Source organism: Taudactylus pleione, unplaced genomic scaffold (genome assembly GCF_031769625.1).
Source record: "Taudactylus pleione unplaced genomic scaffold, aTauple2 ptg000434l, whole genome shotgun sequence".
Classification (NCBI taxonomy): Eukaryota; Metazoa; Chordata; class Amphibia; order Anura; family Myobatrachidae; genus Taudactylus; species Taudactylus pleione.
In genome coordinates this window covers 1,059,490-1,083,730 of record NW_028284836.1, presented here as the reverse complement: position 1 = coordinate 1,083,730, position 24,241 = coordinate 1,059,490, and the positions used below count along the sequence as shown (strand labels likewise).

At 45.0% G+C, this 24,241-nt stretch overlaps 1 protein-coding gene across 1 annotated transcript; it reads right to left on the bottom strand.

Annotated features, from left to right (window-relative positions):
* Positions 1 to 364: 364 nt before the first annotated feature.
* Positions 365 to 22,620, bottom strand: RP1L1 (RP1 like 1). The gene is made up of 3 exons (XM_088447544.1): positions 21,997 to 22,620; positions 15,361 to 15,532; positions 365 to 7,772 (listed from the first exon to the last, which is right to left on the bottom strand). The coding sequence occupies exons 1-3, from the start codon at positions 22,618 to 22,620 to the stop codon at positions 2,527 to 2,529; spliced, it is 6,042 nt and encodes a 2,013-aa protein (XP_088303670.1). The 3' UTR covers positions 365 to 2,526.
* Positions 22,621 to 24,241: the final 1,621 nt, after the last annotated feature.

The following is a 24,241-nucleotide window of genomic DNA, read 5'->3' as shown; positions in this document are numbered from 1 at the left end:
TTATATACCTAGTAACGCCCCTGCGGATGCAGACGGGTGACAGACGGGTCTGATCGTGTTTGCACTCATCATCCAACCAAGATAATGGTTCCATGTCAGCAATGGCCTTTCTGCCTGAGCACCATCCAGCTGTATCTTCCTGGTGTGTATGTATGTAATTGACCAATTCTGACCGGCTAAATCTGATCACTTGGTGGTTAGGCAAAGCAGCACCCTCACCCAGCAGATGGGCACCACAGGGTGCCTATATGCTGGGGTCTGTAATGTACACTAGCTGTCAGCAGAAACCACACCCACAAAGTAAACAAGACACACCCAGCTTAATTATTTTTATTTTATATACACAGCAGCAACACATTACATTATCCAGTGTCTGTTTCTCAACTCAGTGTTAGTGTATCTGCTCTGATGCACTAAAACATCAGTTTGGTTTCATAAATTCTGATGCTCTATAGCGCCGCCCTAAAAAAACAATGGGGTAAGTAATTTGTACCGCAGCTTCCAAACAGTGTTTTTTCTATTATTTATTTACCTAAATTCTGCATATATCATGGGCAAGCAGAAATCATTGTGTGTGGCAGGGAACAGCTTTCATTTATTGCCCCATCTGCAGCTTTATATGACCTTACGCGTTTCATCGCAAGGCAAAAACCAAGACTCTTTGAGCTGCACTTGTAAACTAGATAAGCCCTGAACATGATACCTAAGCATGTTAGTCATGCACGCCTGCCCTTTAGTGACACGATAGCATTAAGATCAATAGAATATTTAACATTGTTTTCTCATGTCCTACATTATGTACGAGTCGGATTGTTTAATGCAGGTATTGAATTAAATGCTTGGAGTGAAGCTGTTTTAACTGTAGAGAAAACACTAGATGACTCCAGTTGGTGAGTTATATTATATATTCCTCGCTGCCCCGTGTGTCTGTGAATTACGAGGTCAGCCTGCTCTAGCACCAGTGACGCGTTTGGCGACAGAGTCTTCCAGCTGTAGTTAAGCCGTGCAATACAGGTACATGTGCATTCTGTGGTACAGTAAAAAAGCAAAAGCAAGGGAAAGTAAATTCATCGCTTACCGAAAACACATATTAAGAGTCGTGTAATCAACGTTAAATAATGCGTAGGTCCTTTTTACAGTGTTTACATAATATATACACTCCGAAATTTCTTTTTTTTTTTATTTACGTGTTCCTGGCTCTTTTCAGTTTTATTATCAAAGTTTCCAAAACAGTTGACGTATTGCCTGCAAAGTTTCGCATGAACGTGACAACAATTCATGTCACTTGATAAAACTTGGATAAATACGATGAACGCCAGTTTGTAGAGCTCGCACAACGCTTGTGGCGATCATTATGAACACTTATTCCTCTAAGCTCGCCAATTTTGAATGTGATGTACTGTAGTGAGGAACTGAACTGGAAATCCCAGTAAGCGGGGTGGCAGTGGATCCTAACTGCAGCCTTTCATGGTGAAGTTATCATTCATATAACCTTTACACATTATGATTTCCAATTTGCACCCTGTAAGGGGGACAATCACATTTTACAGAGACACACTTACACACTCTGTAGCAACCAATAAGAAATGTCCTTTATTTTCTAAAATGAGCTGAATGTGATTGGTTGCCACGAGTTACAGAACATATGTACATTAATATAATTGTATTACATCAGCCCCCGTGTGTCTATTCATCCTCTAGAGCCATTAAGAGCTCTGGTGTTTCATGTGCTGACGGAATGAAGGAGAAAATTGTATTAAACCTTCTAAAGAGGACTAGTGGAAAAGCTGCAGCCAGTCGGATTCTACTTATCTTACCTAGTGTACATTTTATAAAATGCTAGGTAAAATCTGATTGGCTGTTATATGAAACTTCTCCTGTTGTCCTCTTCGGAAGTTTTTACACACTTACTGCCTGCGCCCCTAACTTATAACATTACATTGGACAGAATGTCCGCAAGATAAGTAATATAAACAAATAAAACGGACAAGCAAAATGGACCAATTGGTCTTTATCGGGATTCAACATTCTATTTCTCTGTTCAATTGTTCAGACGTTGATAATGCTGAATAACAGTTGTTGTCAAAACCAATCCCCTGGAAATGGTTACACTAGTTAGCTGTGAAGTTATTGGATCATTTTGTTTCTCTCCTACTGAATGTAACCTCAGAGATTATGACGCAGTCATGGAAACTTGTGTTGCAAGCAAATAATTGAATAATCGCTGTTGCCAACTTAACCAGCCAATCACAGATCAACCTGCTATTTAGAGTCCGGGAGGCCTCTTAAAACTAAGTGTCCAACACTGGTCCAGCAATGCCAAGTTACAAGGTCAAACTTGAGGTCTAAAATCTTCCTAACCCCTAACATCAGATTGCAGAGGTACTCATAGAAATAATACAGATAGAGATAAACTGAACCGCATTTTATGGTTCTGTAATTTTTATATGAACAATATTTCTCAATTTCGAAAGATTCAACTTCTCCGTTAGTGTCAAGCGAAGAGATTCAAAGCTCCAATGCTTCCTAGAAGTCCAAGTCGTCTTGATCAATAATGTCCTCATCCAAAATCTTCTTCGATTTATTGTCACCATCCTCAAAGCTGCCATCCTTGTTTACGTAACCCTGATCAATAGTTTCATTTTTACTTATGCCGACGGGACTTGCACACGTTGTGACTCCATCCTCGCCTTCAGAGGAACTCGCTGGGTACATCTGTGACAGTTTGCTACCCGAACAGTTTGACTGTCCATTCGAAGATGTTTCTCCTAAGTTGCTATTTATTTCATTGCACCCTCTGTCTGCGTCTTCACTAGAGTCATTCTGTGTTATTAGAGAGCCCTGACACAAAGAATACTTCTGGAAGTAGGAGCCACTGGTTTCTAAAGTCTCATCGTCTCTTTCCGGAACATGTCCTTCAACATTGTTGATGGCGTTCACCTTATTTTCATTGCAATCCTCATGTTCTGAAGATTTATCTTTTGAAACATTAGCAGGGTCGGTCGTATTTGGCTCATCGCCAGATTCTGAGGTCTCTTTGGTTTGCTCGGAATTAGTTGCTGACTGTTGGGTGGTGACTTCAAGTAGTTCTTCATTTTGCTCATTTTGCTTTTCCTCTACGCACTCACTTGTAGTTTCATCATCTGTTGGACATTCCATGCTCATCTCTTCCACTTTTACACTGACAAAACTTTTGTCCGCCTCATCAGACTTAGCATTTTCCAGTTCTTCTAAACCTTCTGAAGACTTGTTCTCCTCTTCAGGGTTACTCTCCAATGGTTCTGTGTCCTCTTCATTATGTGTAACATTACACTGAAAATCATTTGATGTACAACCTTCACATTCATCCACTCCTGACCTGTCCTCGTGACAATTAAGTTCATTATGGTCTATTGAAATGCCAGATGTTGCTTTTATATTTTCATCTCCAGCCCCACTGGGGTCTTCTTCACTCTCAGAAGAGCAGTCATTTCCCATGCTGGGTTCAACATCATCTCTGCCATGATCTTCTAGTGTAGGAATGATAGCTCCGTCATTTTGATTGATTTGGGGATCATTATTCTCCCTCTTCATTTTTAAGATCTGTTGAAGGTCAAATGCTTTAATGATAGGAGCATCAGCAACAGCTTCCCGGGGTTTGGCTAATTTGATTGCCCTTTTCTGTTGTATACATTTATCACATGGACAGAATTCATCATATGGTTGTCCAGTGCTCTCATCTGCAAAAGAAGCACTGAAAGTTAGGTCTTCTTCATCCGTTTCACATGAAATGTAATTTGTGCCATCTTGGAATGACCGCTGGTGCATTGTTTGTAAGCGTCTTCGTCTTTCCTCTGCTTGTATAGAAGACTTGCGCCTTGCACTTTCTGGGGGTCTCGGCACCTTAGTTCTTACCCTACTTTTTATTCTCTTTAGTTCATTTGAAATGCTCCTCTCGATCCTTTTGCTGACCTCATTCTTAAGCTCAGCAATCATTTCATCAAGGTTCTCGTTGTCTTCTAAATTCCACCTGACTTTGAATTCATTCATTGCATCCACGTAATGAGTCATGAATTCTTTCTCAATCTTTTTCAGCAGTTTCAATACCCAAACTGGGTCAGCATCAGATGCTTGTTTATCAATAATTGGTGCATTTTTCCCATTTGAATCAGCTGTAGAAATGACAGTTGACTGACAGTTAATTGGTGAATCAGTGCAGTTTGTCTCCTGTGAAGTGGACTTATTGGATGTGGGAACATTTTCATTGTGGTTAAGAATGTTCATGTTATCATGACTACAAATCCTGGGTTCCTCTAGGGTTTCTATGCACTCATCATTTATATTATTCACAGAATCATTATCGCCGCACTCTTTCTTCAAGTTCATTTGCAAGTTATTGTCACTGTGGTCAATCTTTTTCTCATTCATATTTTCATCCATAACACATGATTTGATCTCATGAAAGCAATCGTTAAGGACTTCCGCTGACATCTGTTGTCCATGACCTGTGTCTTCATCTCCAGAAGCAACTAGCTCTTGTTCACAGTTTTGTGTATTACTGGTAGCACGCTTGATGTCATTGGTTACTGTGGACAACTTTTCAGCTATTATTGCATTGTCACCTCCACCAGTTAAACTGCCATCACCAGATCCTCCGAAACCACTGTTGATATCAACTCCTGAAGAGGAAACAGGAGTTAATTCATCTTCTCTGATGTAGTTCTTTCCAGAGGTTATGCTTGTTATTATACTCTTACTAGTTGGATCTCCTGCCCATAGTGCCTGAAATATGTTTAGTAATTCAATGTACTTACATTTGTTCAAGTCATTTGAGTTCTTTGTGGGGTCAGTAGGACCTTCATCGAGAAGCTTAAGACTAGCGAGACATGAGATCAGGACTTTTGCTGAATTACTGAGCTTTCTCCCCATGGTTTGTGATAGTTCAGGTAAGCTGTTCGACCGATCAAACTTTGATTCTAGTGAAGGGCTTAACAATGCTTTCATTATCTGCACCGAGGTCTGAATACTGTTGGGAAGGGATTTTTTATCCCACGTAGCCTCTGTAGTAACGGCCCCACTCTTCAAATTATTTGTTGTTATTGTTGTTGTGTTACTTAACACCTCACTTTCTTTTTTGTCACAAATATTTGGATCTGGAGTGTTATCTGCGCTGTTAAGATAGCACACACCATGTGCAATCTCCTCTGTAACTTTACTGTTATTTTGTATTTCTGCTATAGAATCCTTACCCAGCTCTCCGTCTTCTTGTTCTGTCTTTGATGTTTCATTTTCTGCTTCTGTACAAGCTTTTTTTTGGCATTCTTCCATTTCATATTCAACGACCATTGTTTGTGAAGGAATCTTCCTTAACCATTCATTTACCACTTCCTCTGGGGTCACATTTGGTAACGCAGATGGGGTAAGATCACCACTTATTTTATTATCTACATCTGAAGATTCTCCTTTCAGTTTTCTCTTTGAAGAACCGGAGCTGTTTTTACGAATTTTGTTATTTTGGACTTCCTCCGTACTATTATGTGTAGCTACAGCTTTTTTTGTGTTTTTGCAGGTCTCCATACTGGCCCTCGATGCCAACATTCCCTTTAATCCTGGTGTAGAAGACCTTGAGCTGTCTGTATTTTCGCCATTGGCAGTTTTCATTGCGTCACTGCCTATGCTAGTATTGGAATATTTAAACTGGGCTGATCTTACATGTCTGATTGCTGGTTTCCCCTTGGGTGGAGATGGACTATAAATACAATTAGTCTCGGAGGTTGTTTCTCTGCCACACGTGACAGCATCTGGATTGTGGTCATTTGGTGTCTCACCTTCTTGTGATGTTTCTCTGGCACTGCCTTTTGATGAGTCCTGGTCGCACATTTCAGGGGAACCTAAATGTCTGCTCCTTTTTTCAGATATTGACGAAACTCTGGAACTAAAACTGAAAACTTTGTCATTTTCCTGGCAGCTAACATTGTTGTAGTTAGAGTTAAATGACTGGGATTTACTTGATGACCGTGAAATGGGAAGTCTAGCCTGACCATCGTCATCTGAAGTAGCTGTGGAACAAATATCTGACTTGTCTGTGTGGTGTGTTTTAGTGGGTTCTTTGCAGCCTTCCTGGTGGTTTAGGATTTGAGGTTCTTCTTTTGCTGATAAGGCTGATTTAGTTACAGATGACATTGATGCATGTGAACTGTCGGATTGAATGCTTTGTCCCTCATTTCCTGTATAGGACTTTCTTTTAGACTTAGGGGTAGACTGGTTTTCTTGCTCTATGTCGTTCTCACATGCATCTATACTTCCATGTTTGTGCGATAGGCTTTCACTATTTTGTTTTGAAATGGAAGTCAAGCATGGAGAGCTACATAAACCCTGATGATCAATTTGGCTATGAATGTTTATTTCCTCCTTAGCAGAAGATATGGAATGAGAAGAAGATCCTGTTGGACAGTTATCACAGTCACTGTGACTGGATCGCAAAGGACCAGTTGCTGATATATTTTCATCATTGTTGTGCTCGTCAGGCATTTCGCTATCATTTTGGCTCTTGTCTTGTTCTGTAATCTCGTTATGGAAGAAGTCTTCTGAGACTCCTGTTTCCGTTGACATGCCTTGCGTGTTCTTCAGTGATGCTTTAGTGCTAAGTTGGTCTTTTTCCTCTTCATTATAGCTGATATTTGACCCAAAACTTTTTGGGTTACTGCTATTTCGCTTCAGCAGTCTCTTCTGACTCTTTGCAGATTGTAGCGATGACTGTGAAATAACACTTGCTCTTTGACTACAGTTCTCACCATCAAAACAGGGTGTGGGTGAAATTTCAGCCGGCTCTTCAAAGCTACCACCTTGGCTTTTCAGGTCTTGCTGTCCTTCGAAATTTGGAGATTGTTGGTTTTGCAAGGAAGCTTGACTTTTTAAGCTGGAACATGACTTGTATTGGCTGTCACCTGTTTTTTTTTGCCCATTACCCGATATTGCGTCTACGTTCGAGGTTATAGCCGACTGACCACTACAGCTTGTGCACCGACTAACACTTGAATATCTAACCATTGTTTCTCCACTTTCTCTGGATTCTGAATAATGTGAAGATTTGTGCACAATATGTTCTGTGTACTCCTCAGAAGACATGGTATGGAGACTATCTATAGATGTATTTTGATTGCACGTTAATTTGTGGTGTGAGGACGTGCTTGAAGCAGATGACCGTGTCTGCCATGTGCATCTCTTGATGTAGTCCTCTTGCTGATTGGCATGCATAGGGTTTTTCCAAATATCATACTCTTGACACTGCATGCCACAGTTGGCACAATACATGTCCTCTAAATCTGCGTCATTAAGCTTTGAGCTGTATGAGTCAGCATCACATGGGTAGAAGGAATCATCTGTCTCTGAAAAGGTTTCCAGGTTCATGCCCTCTGTTTTGCCATTTTCATTGCACATGGAAAGTTGCTCGTACTTTGACTTGCCAAATGCGCTGGACTTTTTTATCTGTGTGGACCATTGTAGCGTTTCCTCGTTGAGCAGACGAAAGCGGACCTTCATCTCAACTGAAAGGCTGCCGTCTTTGTTTACGTGGACCCTTTTCTCAATGTCATCGTTCACTATAGAGTGCCCAGTGTCCTCTGATTCTTTACGTGGGCACGTGTTCGGATAAGAGCCAAAGCCGCTGTTGGCCGGCGACATGTTTAAACCATTAGGGTAAGATTTTTCTGAGGACAAAGAGAACCTGGTCTTGTTGCTTGATGGTGAGCGAGGGTGGATCACACTCTTCTTGGCTTTCAGACCAAAATTTGCTGGAGGACGCCAACAGGCCACCAAAGGATAAAAAGAAAAACATATGAGAGGTATTAGAAATTCATAATTCATTGAGCACACGTATTAGAAGCATTTTTCTTTACCAAGTAAACCCTGTGATGTTTTTAATTAATATATGAACCACTTTAGTGGAATGGTCGCATGGACGTCCACGGTTGCATACCATGCAACTGTGCCCTCTTGCTCCATCTCCTGCCGCCCGTCACACATGCATTGCTGAGCTCTGCTATGTTGGAGGGGCTAACAGCACGGGGTTGGGGGTGAGGTCTGGGGCCATTTTGGGAGCGGGGGGAGCAAACCAATTTCTACTGGGGGGTTTTGAGAGGTGTGAAGTTGATGTTGCTGAGGGGTCGATTGCTCCTGGGGGATGGGGGCTAAAACAAAATTAGGGACATATGGGCACTGGGGGTGGTGGTGGGTAATGTTACAAATAAGACTTAGGGACAGGGGGATTGAGGTAATGTCACAAAAATTACATAGGGACACGGGGGGGGTGGGGATGCTACAATAGGGTGGTCTCAATGGCTACAAGAAGATCTATGCTGACAAAGGTGTAGGGATAATGCTGCATAAGTCTGCTAGACATGCCCTTAGGGTGGTCCTAGACACCCCCAGGCACATTTTCGTTAACATAGCTAAAATAGTTTTTAAATAGCTATACTAATCGCAAAGGGGTAAATTTACTAAAGTGAGCGTTTTTAGAAGTGGAGGTGTTGCCCATAGCAACCAGATTCTTGCTATTATCTTCTTGAAGGTGCTAGTTAAATGTTAAGTAGATTCTGATTGGTTGCTATGGGCAACATCTCCACTTCTAAAAACTCTCACTTTAGTAAATTCACCCCAAATAATAAAAAAGTCAATTTCTGATTATTTTATTTACTTTTTAAATGATATCCGCCAGTTATGTGGCTAATAATTGTGGCCCATTTAGCAACTAGTTTTATCACATGCAACAAGTTTTAAAACTCGCTACGTATGATAAATGGTGCTCCAGCCAATCGGCTCCCAACTGTCATTTTTCAAACAGACGGCAGTTTGGAAGAGATTGGCTGGGGCATTATCCTATGGAGTTTTATCATACGCAACAAATTTTAAAACTTGTTGTGTATGTAAAACTCATTTATAAATAGGCCCCTTAGGGGCCCATTATCATTCAATATTTGAGGTAAAATCCCCGAAAACACACATTTTCGGGGGTTTACTTCAAATACTAAGAATCCCCCGGATGTATAAAGAAGGGACCGCAGCGGGTCCGATACCTGCTGCGATCCCTCCATTGCCGCTGGCAGCCGCCCCCCCCCCATAGGTTTCTATGTGGAATGTGATGCTACCAAATGCATCAATATCGGGAATGTGAAGCATTCCCGATATTGGCCCCAGCAGCTAACGCCATCTGAAGATAGTGTTAGCCGCTGTAGCCTATGGCAACTTACCGCATATCAGCCAGCGGAGGGATCTCACGGAACCCTCCGCCGGCAATGAGAGCCACTCATGTGCAGTCCGCGGGACTGCGCAAGTGCAGAAGCCCCGACTGCCCTCCGGAGACACCGCAGGGATGGGCACCTTTCGGAGCCCGTCTCCCTGCATGTCCCGGATAATACATCCAGCCGATAGGATCGCATTTTGCAATGCGATCAGGGGCGTTACTGGCATGCCCTGATTGCATTGCAAAAGCGATCCTTGAGAAATGGGGCTGTTAGTCACTAAAGATGAGTATTTACTAGTACATTTGTCTAGCGTACAAAATATAAAATGAACACAAAAAACAAATGGAGTTAGAGAACTACTAGCGCTTGTGATTTCTAACACACTGTTGTTGATCTATGCTTTATTAATAGTGGTGTTTGAGAGCAACTCCGTCTCCATAGGAGCCCTGCACAGGGTGCGCCTTACCATGTGATCGCGCTTCATTCGTTCAATCAGGCACGTGTAACCTATCCTAATCATTCTCACCAAAGTTTCTTATAAGGCGCCACAAGTTCCGTAGCGCCGGACAGGCAAGGAGATGAACACAGTAAAGTAAAGAAAGAAGGAACAAGCCCATCTGGTAACAGCTGCGTGTCAAAATAGGTCATGTGCAAATCATGTAACAATCATACAGTTAGCGATAGCACCAAGGATGGACAATGTGCGAATGGGTAGATGCGGGGAGACAGACAGGAGACATAGGAGCTGATTCAGAGCTGGGAGCAAAGCAAAAAGAGTGAGAAAAGGCCACCACAGATCTGCATTGGATTGGGGCCATACCCTGATCCCCAGATCCCGGGGTCGGAGCATCAGTGAAATCCACCCTCCCGCATAACCTCACTTCCCACAATGTCATTATCTATTAACGGCACAACCATCTCCTCTGGGGGCCCAAGTGCGCTGTCTTGGATTTATTCTGGACTTCTACCTCTCCTATAAACACACACTCAGCACCTCTCGCAGTTCTGCCATTTCCATCTCAAAAATATTTCCAGGATCAGACCCTTTCTCACCCTGGATGCTACTAAGACTCTCGTCCAGTCACTGGTCATCTCCAGATTATACTATTGTAACCTCCTCCTATCTGGCCTCCCTGACTTCCACCTCTCTCCGTTCCAATCTGTCCTCAATGCTGCTGCTCGGCTCATCTTCCTCTCCAAACATTCTACATCTGCCTCCCCTCTCCTACAAGCCCTCCACTGGCTCCCTTTCACCTTCAGAGCCCAATTCATACTCCTCACACTCACTTACAAAGCCCTCACCCAATCCTCTCCCATTTACATCTCTGACCTCATCTCCCTTCACTCTCCCGTCCACCAACTTCACTCAACAAATGCCGTCTCTCCTGCCAACTGATTACTTCCTCCCACTCCCACCTCCAATATTTTGCCTGGGCTGCTCCCTACCTCTGGAACTCTCTCCCTCTCCCTATCAGACTCTCCACCTCTTTACTAATCTTCAAACAGCCTCTCAAGACCCACTACTTCATCAAGGCCTTCCAGCTCTCATCCTAACCTGCTTCATGCTCTTTCCTCACTATCTACCCCATCTGTGTCACGCCTGTCTGTCTGCCCCTCCCCTTTAGAATGTAAGCTCTCACAGGCAAGGCCCTCTTCCCTCATATGCTTCTCCTTCCCTTACTTATACTATTATATACGCCTAACTCCCCACAACGGCACCCAACACTGGGTTGCTGACTCCCTGCTACTTATTTAAGGGATGTAGTTAAGAGATCTTATACCGACTCTTGGACCCCGACAAAGAAGTTAAGATAGGCGTCGAAATACCGAAATAAAAAAATTCAAACCTAAATTGCAGTGTAAGAATAAATTAAATTTCTGGGCTACATGCAAAAGCAGTCAAAACAGTCTCCTGGGTGTGTCACTGGCGTGTAGTTGGAGTTACACGCGTATGCCAAGTGGATGCCTATTTCCTTCGTGTCTCTTGCACCTGGCATGAGGTAGGTGTCTGTGCCGATAATAGTGATTAAGATGGCTGCTCTAGTGGATGCTGAGGCCCGAGGGCGGCGCAGTCGCAGAGAATAAGGGTAGATACTTTAAATTAGGCTTGCATGCAGAATTTTGTCAGGGTTGCGGTACTCGGAATCAGGCCCTAGGTAGCTGCACGCTATTCCGTAGCATTTCTTGCAAGATGCTCAGAAATCAAGATAGTTTATGTGTACAGAATTAAAGAGACAGCGCGGATCCTCACGTCCTTTCTCCTTTAGCCGAGTTCTCATGGCAGTCTCTGCCGCTCTCCTGGACGCACTAACTTTGAAGTACGTTACTAAAAGCTGAATCATGCCCGAGATCAAACAGTGTTTCAGGGCCTCTGGATTAGCCGAAGATGGTAAAGCCACAGGGATAGAGAGCAAGGCACGGTGCTTCTGTGTAACCCTCCCCTTCCTGAGCTCCCAGAATTAACATCTCAACGTTCCTGATCTATGTAGCAGTCAGTTTTATTGCAGAATAATAGGACCTGATAATAATATCTGTTTAATGAACTGCAAGTTTTGTTATTGGCCAGGCCTGGGGTGGCGTTGAGGGCAAGTGTTTTTTCTAGTTATTGTGCATATATCTGGAGTTCTATAAATATTAATTCATTTAAAGTTAGATATATGATGACTGTGTAATTAAAAGAAAGTCTGTTCATGTACGAACTAATAATTGGATTACATTGTTTCATGACATCAAAGGTAAACTACAGACTTATGAAATTGTTAGTTTCACAGTCTAAGTTTCGCCATCTTCCCAGTGAGTGCCCATGAGATGGAGACACTATTGCATTTTATATAGAGACCTCAGGATTTATAATAGTTCTACCTCTTACAATTTCCATAGTATGTTGCATTTACTTATTAAAGCAAATGAGAAGGTAAATAATTATTTTAAATGCAAAAATATAACAGGTGCTCACTGGTCAGTCTCTGCTAAACCCATTTATTGTATCTGTCAGTGATTGGCTGAGAAGCACTCTGACAAAGATGATGGCTCCTGATTGGACATGGACAAATACAAACTAAACACATGCCTCTAAATACAATTTACGTCCAATCACATGCTGCCATTTTTGTCACATGGTGCCCAGTTCCTTTCTGGTATCAAAGTTGACCATTTTTTTTTAAATAAAGCAATTGAGTTTAATGCCTGTAGACAGCGCACACCCTTTAAAAATATTGTCCTTAAAAATGTACTACGGGACTTTTGTCTGGCAGGTTAGATAAAGGCACCACAGTAATAGTAGCAAAATGAGTAATGTGTCTGTGTCAACACCACAGCTGACTGCAAAATAGTGACATGAAATATAAAACAATGCTGAGTAAATGAAGATGACCTTCATTTTAATGTATTTTGCCTTTACTGATTGATACATATTGCAGCATAAAACACTTTTACAGCGAGTTCCTATCAGGATCAGACACTCAGCTACGGTTCTTCTTGCTTTTTAGAAAATAGATCTAAATAAAACCGACCTACAACACTAAAACTTGGCATGTAATATGGCTTATATATCCTGCACTATATTATATACCCTGCACTATATACCCTGCACTATATACCCTACACTACATATACTGCACTATATACCCTACACTATATACCCTGCACTATATACCCTGCACTATATACCCTGCACTATATACACTGCACTGTATACCCTGCACTATATATACTGCACTATATACCGTGCACTACATACCCTGCACTACATATCCTGTACTACATATCCTGCACTACATACCCTGCACTACATATCCTGCACTACATACCCTGCACTACATATCCTGCACTACATACCCTGCACTACATATCCTGCACTATATACCCTGCACTACCTAACCTGCACTATATATACTGCACTACATACACTGCACTACATCTCCTGCAGTACATACCCTGCACTACATACCCTGCCCTATATCCTGTACTACATACCCTGCACTATATATACTGTACTACATACCCTGCACTACATACCCTTCACTACATACCCTGCACTACATATACTGCACTATATAGCCTGCACTACATACCCTGCACTACATATCCTGCACTACATAACCTGCACTATATATACTGCACTATATACCCTGCACAACATATCTGCTGCTTTGAAGGTCCCAATGAGCACAGTGGCCTCCATCATCCGTAAATGGAAGAAGTTCGGAACCACCAGGACTCTTCCTAGAGTTGGCCGGCCTTCTAAATTGAGCGATCGGGGGAGAAGGGCCCTTGTCAGGGAGGTGACCAAGAACCCGATGGTCACTCTGTCAGAGCTACAGCATTCCTCTGTGGAGAGAGGAGAACCTTCCAGAAGGACAACATCTCTGTAGCAATCCACCAATCAGGCCTGTATGGTAGAGTGGCCAGACGGAAGCCACTGCTTAGTAAAACGCACATGGTAGTTTGTCTGGAGTTTGCCAAAATGCACCTGAAGCACTCTCAGACCATGAGAAACAAAATTATCTGGTCTGATGAGACAAAGATTGAACTCTTTGGCGTGAATGCCAGGTGTTATGTTTGGAGGAAACCAGGCACTGCTCATCACCAGGCCAATATCATCCCTACAGTGAAGCATGGTGGTGGCAGCATCATGCTGGGGGGATGTTTCTCAGCGGCAGGAACTGGGAGACTAGTCAGGATAGAGGGAAAGATGAATGCAGCAATGTACAGAGACATCCTGGATGAAAACCTGCTCCAGAGCGCTCTTGACCTCAGACTGGGGCGATGATTCATCTTTCAGCAGGACAACAACCCTAAGCGCACAGCCAAGATATCAAAGCAGTGGCTTCAGGACAACTCTGTGAATGTCCTTGAGTGGCCCAACCAGAGCCCAGAATTGAATCCAATTGAACATCTCTGGAGAGATATGAAAATGGCTGTGCACCAACGCTTCCCATCCAACCTGATGGAGCTTGAGAGGTGCTGCAAAGAGGAATGGGCGAAACTGCCCAAATATAGGTATGCCAAGCTTGTGGCATAGTATTCAAAAAGACTTGAGGCTGTAATTGCTGCCAAAGGTGTATCAACAAAGAATTGAGCAAAGGCTGTGAATACTTATGTACATGTGATTTCTTAGTTTTTTTTTTATTAATTTAGCAAAAATCGCAAAAAAACTTTTTGCACGTTGTCATTATGGGGTATTGTGTATAGAATTTTGAGGACAAATATGAATTTATTCCATTTTGGAATAAGGCTGTAACTTAACAAAATGTGGAAAAAGTGAAGCGTTGTGAATACTTTCCGGATGCACTGTACACTGCACTACATATAATGCACTACATACCCTGCGCTACATACCCTGCACTACATATATTGCACTACATACACTGCACTACATATCCTGAACTACGGGATGTAGTCAGCATCCTGGCGTGCAGGACGCCGATGGGTGAAATACCGGCGCCGAAATCTCAACATCGGGACACCTCGCACCATAATCACAACTGCTGGCATCCCGAAGATAAGTATCGGGTGTTAGGGGGAGTGGTGGGGTGCAGGGTTAGGCTTAGGCACTAGGGGGGAGGGTTAATTTACTGTGCGGGGAGGGGGAGGTTAGGTTTAGGCACTAGGGGGAGAGGTTAGGTTTAGGCACCGGGGAGGGAGTGTTAGGTTTAGGGTGCGGGGAGTGGGAGGATAGGTTTAGGCACTAGAGGGGAGGTTAGGTTTAGGCACTAGGAGTAGAGGTTAGGTTTAGGCAGCAGGGAGGGAGTGTTAGGTTTAGGGTGCGGGGAGGGGGAGGTTAGGTTTAGGCACTAGGGGGAGAGGTTAGGTTTAGGCAGCGGGGAGGGAGTGTTAGGTTTAGGGTGCGGGGAGGGGGAGGTTAGGTTTAGGCACTAGGGGGGAGGTTAGGGTTAGGCACCGGGGAGGGAGGGGTAGGGGTAAGAGTTAGTCTTACCTTCTTTCCTTATGGGTGTCGGGATTCTGACTGTCGGGATGCCGCGGTCTGTATTCTGACCAGCGGCATCCAGACCACCGGGATCTCATACCCAACCCGTGCACTTCATATCCTGCACTGCATATCCTACACTGCATATCCTACACTGCATATCCTGCACTACATATCCAATTATCTATTGGATAAATACATTTCACTTACCATTTTTCTTATTGTCCAAGACCTCGGTGTTATTGCTCTGAAGAGATCGGAGGCCTGGCAGTTTCTCCGTAGTGCTTTTGCGCACATTTTCTGTTTGCAGCGACTTAAAGGGCTCCCGCCCCACACACAGGAGGATGCTGGGAGATTGCAGAACCGCCTGTATGTTTTCCAACTGTCAGATTCAGAAGAAACAGAATATGTCACTTTTATCACATAAGTACACAATAATATTTCTCTGCCAGATGGTAGTCATGGGAGTTCAGCATTTATGATGGCACAGAAAATAGAAGTATTATATGGTGTTATTTAAAGCTTTGCAGCAAAATGACCATTATCTATTGAGTTGTTGGTGAGTGTTATATACTGCTCGTTTGCAACCTTGGACTCCTCATCCTTTGTGGATCTATACTGCCCAGCCTGTGCTAGTCAGCTTTTGGCTCTCCCAACCCTTGTATACCTAAGCTTGATCTATGTAGCGAATCCAGTCATAATCCCGACAGTTGGGATAATGGCGCTTAGAATGCCAGCGCCGGAATCCTGACACCTATCAGAATCCCGGCACCGGCATCCCGACGGTAAGTATTAGGCTTAGGAGAAGGGTTAGGGTAAAGCCCCCCACACACAGTACGACATATCGTTTAAAAATAAGCAGTGTGTGGGGCCAACAATGATGCAATGCTTGCTCCCGCGGGTCGTTGGTCGTGGTCACTGATCTCTTCTACAGGCAGAAATATCAGCGACCTGTCTTTCACGATTTGGCACACAAAACGATGTGATGGCCGACACAGATGCATGCACGGATCAGAGAGATCCGTCTGTGTTTAAAATAATTAAAACCTGTGTAAAATTAAAATATAAAAACAACGTGCCTTCCTCCCCCCCAAAAAAAGAACATCCAGCACCGGGCTTTGAAGACCCAGTACTGATTGTGCAAAATACAGGGGACAAATGACGTAGGGATCCCCTGTATTTAGCGCAACCAGCACTGGGCTCTGAGACGGTCCTGGTTATGGAAATACAGGGGACAAAAAGCGTAGGGGCCCCCAGAATTTTCCATAACCAGCACCTTTCACCGGGTCCGGGCCCATACCCCCCTAATGTGCAATCAGCCAGCTTCCTAATGTGTCCAGCCAGCCCCTTATGTGCGTCCAGCCTTCCCCCTCCTTTCACAGGGACACAGCACAGTCAGCCTCGTACAGCAGCGCGTTTAAACTTACCAGCTGCTGTGCTGTCTCCTCTGCTGAGTCCCGGCCCCCGGACATTGACGCACCTACGCGTGCTGCTGGAGCCGGACGTACAGGTGCTGTTAGAGCTGCGCGGATCCTAGTGCCCGCCGGCTCGATCTAATCTGACGGAGACAGCAGCAGCGCTGCTGCTCTCCGGAAAAAGAAAATTCCACAACTACAGGGAGGGGAGGCATGGTAGGAGCGGGCCCTCCCATTCTGCCAGGTGTCAGGGACTGCAGGCCCGAAAGTCTACCCCTGATGGCGGCCCTGCTGGTATACATCGTAAATTTAGCCCTCATGTACAAGTTGAAGATAAAAAGAGAAGGGAGACCGCTACAGTAGCTCTAAGCAATGTAAGAGCCAAGCTGTTGTAAATTGACATTATACAAGGCATAAATAAGCCTCCAATGAGCTCCAAAGTTCCAAAGCGTCTAAAACAGTGGCGTAACTAGGGGGTGTCGGCCGGGGCTCATACTCTGGGCGCCATCGGACTGGCAGCACAGGGGGGGGGGGGCATCGCCGGCTGAAGTCCATGTCCGTTTCGTACTACCCGGCGGTGGTGTGTCAGTTTTAGTAGCCAATGAGAGTGAGACAGACTCTCATTGGCTGCTGCACCCACGGCCGCAGCTGGGCTAGAGCTCACTCATGAGCTCAGCTTTCTGGCTCCCACAGTGGGTGAAGGGAGAGACGTCATGTCGTCTCTCCCATGGTGCAGAGCTGACTGGGAGGACGGAGGAGCAGACGACGGCGGGCGCAGGAGTGGGGATTAAGGTAAGTATTGTTTTTTGTTGTTGTCTGTGTCTGTGTATATATAAGGGGCACTACATAATTGGGACCACTACTGGGGGCACTGTAAAAAGGGCACTGTATAGGGGGGCACTGCATAAGGGAGACCACTGCTGGGGGCACTGCATAAGGGAGACCACTACTGGGGGCACTACATAGGGCCATTACTGGGGGCACTACAGAGGGGGGACCACTACTGGGGGCACTGTATAAGAGGCACTCTCTTTCGCATCTTACCGCCAGAAAGGTAGGTGTACATGAATTTCTACTTAACAAAGCTATATATATCATCAAATCAAACTAATGCGATATATAGTGAAAAGTAGAAATTCAGTTTTCACCTTTTTCATGAATAGATCAGTTAGTTATAGCCTGTGATGTATGGATGTAGCTGAGAGGCTCAATTTACAATATAGTGTTCACTGGGATGCTCAATGTACTGTATGATATTCTCTAGGATGCTCAATGTACTGTATGACATTCACTGGAATGCTCAATGTACTGTATGACAATCACTGGGATGCTTAATGCTTCAATATGGCGATCACTGTGATGCTCTCCGTACTATATGGTAGTCACTGTGTTGCTTCCAGTATTGCACGGCAGTCATTGAGATACTGTCTGTGCAGAATGGCAGTCACTGGAATACTCTCTGTACTGTATGGCGGTCACTGGGATGCTGTCTGTACTGTATGATGGTTGTGTAGGGTAGACTCACACTTTTGTACCAGTCATGTGAAAGCTCTCTGTACTGTCTTATGGCTAAAAGTTGACCAACCTGCCACTGTTTTTGTTGGCCCCGCTTACATTTAATTTGGTCCCGTCTACCTGAGGTCACTTCCACAATTTATTTTTTTTCGCAAGGCCACCTTAAATTACCAGTTTGCCTCTGCTGCTTTTGATAATCCAAATTACAGAATATTGCTGCAAATTCAATGCAGAGGAGCCTTTAGGGGGCAATCCTGTTGCCCCAAAACCATCTCAAATTGGAATCCTAACAGTTCTGTGGTTTAAAAGGAGGAAAAAGTTTCTAGGACCCTTTCAGTTAGTACCAGCATTTAAACACTATGACACTTTGGGCCTGATTCATTACCGATCGCAACTGCGATTACACACGCAAACGGCCGATTGTTGCGTTCTGCGCGTGTGCAAACCAGCCACTGCGAACGGGACTGTGATCACAGTGACTACGCAGATCCATCGCAGAGTGATTGACAGGAAGTGGCTTTGTGGCTGATGACGGGGAGTGGTCGGCGAAAGGCAGGCGTGCCAGTGCGTTTGAACGCCGTTGCATGGGCATGTATAAATTATCCAATGTGATGCCATACGCAGCCTGAGGCCTCATAGCGTGCGGCTCGCAGCAGAGCTGTGTGTAAGGTATTAGCTGGATACTAATAAATGAGGAAACTCACGTCAGAAACATAGGTGTTTGCCATGCATACGTTACCTGCATTTTTACTCGCGTTTGGATCTCACTGTACTGAGCTAAATGCACTGAAGATGACAAGAGACGGTGCACACAGGTGATTCTGCGACGCTGCGTTTGCACCCGGAACTGTAACAGTAATAGACGCGCAAATGTGAAAGCACACACGGGGTGACGCAGAGCTGAATGCAGGTCAGTTCTGCAATGCTCCTGCATCTCCACTTGCGGCTAAATGGAGTAACTGGGTGGCAGTGGGGAGTTTACACATCAGGTAAGTTTAATGAATGACAGAATTGCAGGCGATTTGCAATTATGTCATCAGGCGGATCTTTTGCACCAAGGATAGAGTTAGTGCAAGTGTGACACTGATGATGAGATTGCAGGTATGAAATAAAGCATACGGTTCTGTCCATACATGCGTGCAACTGTGCAGATGGTTGTGTGTCTGTGTATATATATATATATATATATATATATCTAGAGGGGTTGGGTATGAAATCCCGCCACTTGGGATGCCTGCTGTCAAAAGACCAACAGCAGCATCCCGATACTGAGAATCTCAGCAGGAGAGAGGTAAATACCCTAACCTACCCTCCATAACCCCAGAACCCTAACTCTCCTGTCGTGCACCCTTACCCTAAGCCTCCACGTTAGTGCCTAAACCTAACCCCCACTTATTGCCTAACCCTAACCCCCCCTGGTTGTAGCCTAACCCTAACCTCCCCCCTCCCGTAATCTAACCCAGCCCTCCCCCCCATTCCCGTAGCCTTACCCTAAATCCTCCCCCTGCTCCCGTAGCCTAACCCTAAACCTAACCCCCCCACCCTCTGCAGCTAAGACCTAAAGGCGCCCGCTGTACTTACCATCAGCATGCTGGCTGTCAGGATCCCGGCATCGGCATCTCCCTTCTTGTCGGGATTCTAGCACCGGTGTCTTGTCCCCGGTTCGGGATTCCAGCGCCGGGATTTCGTCACCCGGCATGCCGATGGTCGGCATATTAACTACATCCCATCTAGAGATATAGAAATTAAAGTCCCCAATTTAGGGGTCTTTCTGTTAGTTTGGGCTAATCTCTTGAGCCACTGGACGGATTTTGTTGGGGTTTTTACTATTCTATACAGCATTGGTCGAGGAAGGTTTACGTGTATGAAGCATTCATCTATGATAAAAGGGAGCTGAGCGGTGATGACTTTAGTGAAGCAAGACAGAAAAAATCTTGCACCAAGCTTTTGTATAGGAGCTGGCCGGGGTGCTGAAACAGCATTAAAGCATCTGAAACTGAGGCTTGGAATGAAGTAGTTCACAGAAAAGATTGTTGTGCTCTGTGAGAGACTGACTGATGCTTCAGGGCTGAGGGCTGTGCTCTGATTCACTCTCTGAAACAGTGAGAGCCAGTCAGAGATAGCAATGTGCCCTGTTGCTTAGCAGCAGCCAAGTGAGGGGTAGGAGTCAGGAACTGAGCAGGGTCATGCCTGAGGCAGACAGAGTGAGAGACAACCTCCAACGAACCCATGAAGATGCCCTCATGCAGACACAGTAGCCAGGAAGGAGCCAGGGGAGGCATAGCTATCAGGAATTTCATAAAAACAAACAACCATCGGAAAACCATTAAATGATTTCCATTGTCAAACATTGGACCACCACCATCAAATGGTAAAAACACTTCCATGATAAAACCCCCCCCCCATAAATGGTTAGAAACCATCGGATTACGATGTCCATCCCTACGCTGAACCTGTAGGTGGACTCCGGCCACCACTCCTTTACTGTGAAGTGCTTCCGCCTCAGCGTGATGGTTCCGCTCAGCCACATGCCCTCGGTGAACAGGAGGCACCTCCCATTGAAGTCAGCACTGTTCTCGGACAGGGGCACCATGGCAAGAAAGCTCAACAGTAAGACCAGGAAATACAGTGTACATGGGGATCGATTCAGACATGCTCGCTAGATGCGTTTGCACGCTAGATGCGTATGCATATTTCGGCAAGGCAAGCGATCACACGGCAAGGCACTAGCATGCCCACTATGTCTTGGCGTGCGATCGCTTTGTGTCTTAAGACGCCCACTTGCACACGTCATCTCCAGGAAGTGTATGCAACCATCGGTACATTGGGTACCATCGGAAGCAAACGCAGCGCTTGTGGCTGACCCATACCCTACCACAAGCACTGCGAGTGCTTCAGTGTGAAATACAACCAAGTGATGTGTATTATGACGCTGCCTCTTGATTATGCACGCCTCTGAAACGGCGTTAAGATGCTCAGGCACGCCTGTGTTCGCACCTCCACTCCCCCGTTTCTAGTGGCCAGCCCCTGTCACCACCCACAAACGGCTTCTCCTGTCACTCACTCAGCCAGGCAGTCTATGCGCAGCGAGCATACACTTTCCGATCGCTTGCACTGGTTTGCGCATGCGCACTGCGATGTGTACGCATGCGCAGATTGCAAAAATCATCTGGCTGCGTGCGAACGCAGCCTAGCGAGCGGGTCTGAATCGGGGCCATTGTGCAAAGAGGACATTGCTCATCGCCATGTTTGACAGCTGGGGAGGGGTGCGCATGTAGGCTGCAGAAATATGCATAGGTGCCCCATCCCCGGGGACATGCCGCTGATAATGCTTACGGTAGCTGCAATACAAATCTCTCATCCATGATCCTCCTGCCCTTCCCAGCACATCCCAGTGGCCAGGCCCAGGGCAGCAGCAGCGGGCGTTGTAGGTGTAGGTTGTTGTGAGATGCAGGGGGCAGTGGTGAGATGATATTGCTCCTGTGTGAAGCCGGGGCGGGTTGCTAGTATATATATTTATATATGCAATTAATTCCACGCCTGGGCAGTTGCGGCCTACACACATTCAGCTCAGCACCCTCCTCATTAAGTGTACATGCTCACTCAATAAAAATAATACTGAAATTATATCTCTTAGTAAAACTTGTATGAAATTATATCATTAACAATAGTTTTTCTATATAATAACATTGACTGCTGATAAAAATGATATCATCACTTTGGAATGTAAGGATAGTCTCAGCGCCGACCCCTCCCACCAGTTTCAGAGATGTACAGGAGAGAGTGAGGGGGTGGTGATAGAGACAGTGGGGGGAGGGAGAAGGAGAAGTGAGGATAAAGTGTTGGGGTGGGGACAAGAGAAAAGGAGGAGGAGCTAGTAGGCAATTGTGCATTATAAAGCAACCTTATTACTTACTCTCCTTCCGTCCACAGTGTACAGCCTCCGCACAGTATACTGCAAGAGATCCGAAGCATCCTCAAGGAAAGTCCTGAAATTGCGAGTGTTCCGGCGGTTTACGATGATGGAACGTCTAATGGTGGGATCTCCATTTTTCACTAGGACTATCTTCTTCCTTAGTTTCGGCACCTGTTGAAAATGAGCTGAAGAGCACTCCTCCTCTGGCTCCTCCTGATGACTCTGTTTTCGGGCACTTGCTGGGCGGCTGACTCTCTGAGTGCCAATTTTCCGTCCAACCATGGGTTGCACATATTTTTTATCGGAGCAGATATAACTCCCTCCATCTTGAAGTTGCTCTAGTTTGCTTATGCTATGAGTTCCCCTAGGAGTCGTGATCGTCCGCACCCCGAAGGGCAAAGGGACTCGGTTTGAGAGATCATCCATGAGGGCGCTGAAACTTTTGAAACTGCGCCGGCTAATGGCCATCTTCACTCCCCCGAACTGAGGATCTCCACTCTTAAAGAAGGTTATCTTCTTGGCCGGTGTCACTTCAGAGACTGCATGAGTTCGAGCCACGGGTGGTAAACGCTGGTCTGGACTGGATAGAGAGGCCAATTGGCCTTCAGCCGCAGCTAGGTTCATTTTGAATGATGATCTGTGGGGCAAAGTGGAGAATACAGAATCATTACTGCAAAATACAAACTCCAAAAATAAAATGATTGTCTCAGGCACAGCAAACATTTACGTGGCTTTTTCAATAGAAAAATAAAATAAATTTGGCCCTAAAATATGAGTTTACTCTTTAATGGTTTCTTCTGAATCCTGACCCTTCCGAATACTAGTCCCTATCTATTATTCACTATATTTAGCAAAGCACCATCCCAATTTAGTCCATAGATGGTTCCTCTACCGACCACATTTGATCCTGCTCAACTCTTCCCCATACCAAAAAGGCAGAGAGTGTAATAACTAAAAATCATAGGTAACGTTGGAAAACATTAAGGGTCTAATTCAGAGGTGCAGGCGATGGCAATGACGTGCTCAAATGACAATGTTGTAAGTCTGCGCAGGAGTCTGATGTGGCAGTGCATATGCATCCCGATTGTTACAGCTCAAAGACGCCAGACAGATTCGGATGTAGGGTCTGTGGATTTTAGTGGCTGTAACTGGGAGAAAACGGGGAGTGGCAGAGCAGGCACAGGGCGTGTTGTTGAAAGCGGCTGTGTCCAAAGACACTGATCCGCTCATGCAAGAGGCCATGCTCAGATGGGGACTTGCATCTGCCATAGGGCTGGTGCAAGTGGTGTTATAAAGCAGTGCGCACCTCACTGTGCATACAAGCTGGTCACTAGGACTCAGAGTCTGCAGGGAGGTTCGACCTCTAACCTCATGTGCTACTATACATGTGACTGCAGCCATCTCTACTGTGTAGAGTGACATGGTGGGAGACAGAAGTCTCCTACTTATCTGCTAAAGAGAACCTGGTTAATAATACCTTCCTGCACTGCTTCCCATTTGCAGCACCGGTTGGTGAGCTGCATAGAACCCCGCTCTGCTCCATTACAAGTGTGCATGTAACAGTGAGTACGGCAGCATCGGCTATATCTATCAATAAACCAACACCACTGGTTAAGTAACTGGTCTGTTCATATTTTGAGTCATCCGCTGGTGTGTGCCTACATAACTCTGCAATATCAATACCTCCACATACATCATATCCAATGGATGGTGCACCCATGGCCCATCTAAAGACGCTCCAAGGCAGAAATGCACCGTCTCAAGGCGCTGCAAGTGGGCCTCTCAGTTTGTAGAAAAGTGTCTGCGACATTTGCATAAAACTTGGTACACATTTACCCAACTTTGCGGTAGACCGGCCGTCAAGCCAGCCGAGTGGCCGGTTTGGTTCCATATTTGGCCACCCAGTTGTGATGTCAGCATCGGCAGTGGTCGGTGGGTCACCCATAAACAGATGCAGATGCACCGATATTTATATATATATATATATATATATATATTATACATCAGCATCGGCTGTGCTGCAGGGCCAACCTAATATTTCATATCGGGGGTACAGCCCCACCGATCCTCTACCGTTATATCATTTGATTGAAAAGTATATATACTAGTGTATACCCATCTTAAATGTACATGAAGTACGTATATGTGTACATTTTCGGGAGGTTTACTGCAAGAAGCTATAACACATGTCATGGATAAATGTGAAATAAAATATTGAGACATACTGAGGCAGCCCCTTGGATGA

Bases quoted from the DNA above. Each gene is read 5' to 3' on its own strand.
- RP1L1 (XM_088447544.1), bottom strand. From the start codon at position 22,620: ATGAACCTAGCTGCGGCTGAAGGCCAATTGGCCTCTCTATCCAGTCCA. The intron at 15,533-21,996 runs GTAAGTAATAAG...TGAATCTGACAG, and splicing joins ACACTGTGGACGGAAGGAGA to TTGGAAAACATACAGGCGGT. The intron at 7,773-15,360 runs GTAAGTGAAATG...GGCGTCCTCCAG, and splicing joins CTTGGACAATAAGAAAAATG to CAAATTTTGGTCTGAAAGCC.